We start from the raw sequence: 3,270 nt of genomic DNA, 5'->3' as shown, positions 1-3,270 counted from the left end.
GGGAGTATTTTGCTCCCTAATTCTGGCAACATGATATAATTAAAATCGATTTTAGGGCTCCAACCTTCGGGTTAAATTTTTGTTGAGATAGTTTCTTGACATGGTATAAGAGTCAATGTGATCAAGAGATTGTGGGTTTAAATCTCACCACCTTTATTTCTAAGGTGAAATATGAGCATCGGGTACGGGGAGGTTTGTTGTTATATCCACACTCCAAGTGCAAATGGCCTTTGTGTTAAGGGGTATGTTAGAGTATAAAACTGATATTGGGGCTCCAATCATCGCCTTAAACTTTTGGTTAAGAGGGTTTCTTGATAATTGCCTCGGAGAAGATGCGCACATGTAAGTTTATTAGACGTCCAGACGGGTGGGGAGAAAAGTGGCAAAAACGACTTAAATTCAAATCAAAAATTCAAAAATTACTGAAATTGCATTATTCACCACTTCAAAAATGATTCAAAGAATTATCCAGGCCGTTAAACTTTTGCATTTGTCTATACGTATACAACATGTTGGACTGTATATCATGTTACCAAAGTTTATATTAAACTATCTACAACCACCAAATAATTCAAAAAAATAAAAAAATAATTAAGCAGATCTATACCAAGGAAGTAAAGTTGAATTATTGAAAGCCAAATTAGCTCGAATAAAGTCCCTTAATTTGGTATCCCAAACATCACAAAACTTGAGATGCCAATTTTGTGGTTCAATAGCTTGTGTACCCAACCCTGGTGTTCTATCTTTTGACTTTTCACTATTCTTCTCTTGCCAATCTGGAACATATGCTGAAACTCTTCTTACAAACTTTGTTTTGAATACATCCCAAACTTGGTACTTATAGTGATTGACCACTGCCCTTCTTAGAGGCATGTTTCGGGATGTAAAACCCGTCTTCAACTCAAAATGATGAACTCGATTTAATAGAGATTCATCGACTGCATCAGGTCGTACTATTGATTTATGCCTGTCGTTAGCCTTAACCCGGCATGTGTAACCTACTGCCACTCCCTCAATTGGACTTTTCTTTAGTCCCGACGGTCCAAAATTGTAACAATTTGTCTTAATTTGACCTTTTGATGGTGACCTTAATGTAACATTGTTCACCATATCTCGAAGAGAGTTTCGTCCTCTACCAGGGACAATATTGTTCTTGAGCTTCGGAGTTAGCAAGTAGTAGAATTCGTCAACATCAAAGAACGCGACCCAGTTACATTGATCTCTTGCCCTTAACAAGCAATGTGCAAAACCGGCCTCTTGTGACTTAATCCATGGCCAAACATGTCTAGACACGTTATAATTCTCGGAATTAAGATCGTTAATTACCTCATTTAATTCATCGTCACTATTATTATCATACACAAACCACTGCCCAATCCCGAGCCAAGCATGGTAAACTATCCATTCTCTAATAAACGCGGCTTGGTTCCAAACCATAGTACAAGCACAAAGATCATGCTTATAATTTCGCCTTAAATGAGAATTGCCGCTATTCTTATGTAATTTTGCTATTGAGGGTACTACATAATTCCTTCCATGTACCTTAGAATTGACCGTCCTTTCGACTGTGACACGAATTTCCTCGTTATTTTTCGATATACTTGATTTTGTGACACCTCTAGGAAGGGGACACCGGATGACTTCTTGAGCAGCTGTGATCGCCTTTGTAAATAACTCGAAATCATTGCCAAATCGACACGTGAATTGACTCGGGTCAGACTTCCTTTCACCATTGAGGCCTAATCCCTTCACAAAAATAGCAATTGTTTCTTCCCCATCAAATGTTACCTCATAAGCCAACATTTTACCCCATGATATGGCTGTCTGATTTTCTGTTATTTTCGCCACCCAATTAACACCCGCCACGTTATCCGACTCTACCCGCCCGATTGACATTAGCCGGGTTTGTGGCGGTGATGGGCATCGGACTGTCCACCTTGACCCACCCGGATCATATTCATCAATAGACAAAATTGGATAAGAAATTCTACCACTTTCATTCGTTTCTTTCTGATAAAAACAGTGAATTCTATCCCCAACAAAATTACGAAACCCAGAAACTTTGGAATTTACTGCTAAAATTACCAAAATAAAATCCTGAAACAACACTGAGTCTTCAATAATCAACTCGATTTTCGGGTTTTTGTGGGAAATGTTTTTTTTGACTGATATACTAGTAGCAGAAACGGGAATTCTAGGAATTTCTATGACATTTGAAGTTAAAAAAATGGGTTTTGTATTTTCAAACTTTAATATGGGAAATAAAACTAGAAAAATGGACAAGATGAAGAAAAAACAGAGTAATATGAATTTTCTTGAATGGAGTATCCGTGCACATCGTTTGATGGTTCGAGAATCCATTGTTCATAGATTTAATTGTGTATGTAATTTTAGGATTTAGGTAGAAAGACTAAGAAATGCAAAAGTTGTGATGATCAGTATGACTTTTGTGACAAGTAATGGAGAATAATTCAAGGCATGTTGCCAGTTAGGTTGTACATTATGTTGAACAAAATGATAAGAGAGTGACATGAACGTATGGAAAAACATATAGTTGAAAAATTAGTTTGCTTCGGTTATTATTGAATTTATTTCAGTATTAAGTTGGTTTCCTTAAAGACGGTCTTATCTTAATACGGAGTATTAGAAAATGACGATATTTTTTTAATAGAAAGTAATTATTTAATGATAAAATGTAAAACTAAAATTGTCAATTTTAACAAAAAACTGACAGTAATATTTATTAGGAAATATTTACATTTTATCGTAAAATGATGACATTTAGTACGTCTTAGTTTTAGACGAAAATAGTTCATCTGAAACAAGAATTCGCCTTCAGTATCAGTCTTTTGTGATTACTTTAAAAAAAATTGTAGAAGGCGGTTTTACAAAAATTTTAACGTAAAACGGGATTTTTTTTGTAACCACTTTTACCCACGCTCTGTTCATTTTGGTTTCGGCTGATAAGAGCTGAACTAAAGTGAATGGAGTTGAGGTGAACTGAATAAAGCTGAACTGAACTGAACTTGACTCAATAGAGTTGAGCTGAAATTAAGCCGGAAAAAACAAGGCGTAATAGAATTGCGTTTAAATCTATTTTACAAATATATTAATATAAAACCGTTTTACATAAGACTAGCTAATTATTTAGTGCTTGACTACTACGAGTCTACGAGTATACTAATTAAGTAATTATAAATTAATAGGGGGTAGTTAGAACATAATATTCATTAATTCATAAGAGAACAAATGACAGCGTGTCAGTATAGT

General features: G+C 35.3%; 1 protein-coding gene across 1 annotated transcript; it reads right to left on the bottom strand.

Annotated features, from left to right (window-relative positions):
* Window positions 1–452: 452 nt before the first annotated feature.
* LOC141599657 (glycosyltransferase family 92 protein RCOM_0530710-like) lies at window positions 453–3,025 on the bottom strand. Its single transcript, XM_074419742.1, has one exon. It carries the CDS (start codon window positions 2,359–2,361, stop codon window positions 592–594), a length of 1,770 nt encoding a protein of 589 aa, XP_074275843.1. The 5' UTR covers window positions 2,362–3,025; the 3' UTR covers window positions 453–591.
* Between the last annotated feature and the right edge of the window lie 245 nt (window positions 3,026–3,270).

This window comes from Silene latifolia, chromosome 9 (genome assembly GCF_048544455.1).
Source record: "Silene latifolia isolate original U9 population chromosome 9, ASM4854445v1, whole genome shotgun sequence".
Taxonomy (NCBI): domain Eukaryota; kingdom Viridiplantae; phylum Streptophyta; class Magnoliopsida; order Caryophyllales; family Caryophyllaceae; genus Silene; species Silene latifolia.
The sequence above is the reverse complement of the archived record's forward strand: the minus strand, read 5'-3'. Positions and strand labels throughout refer to the sequence as shown.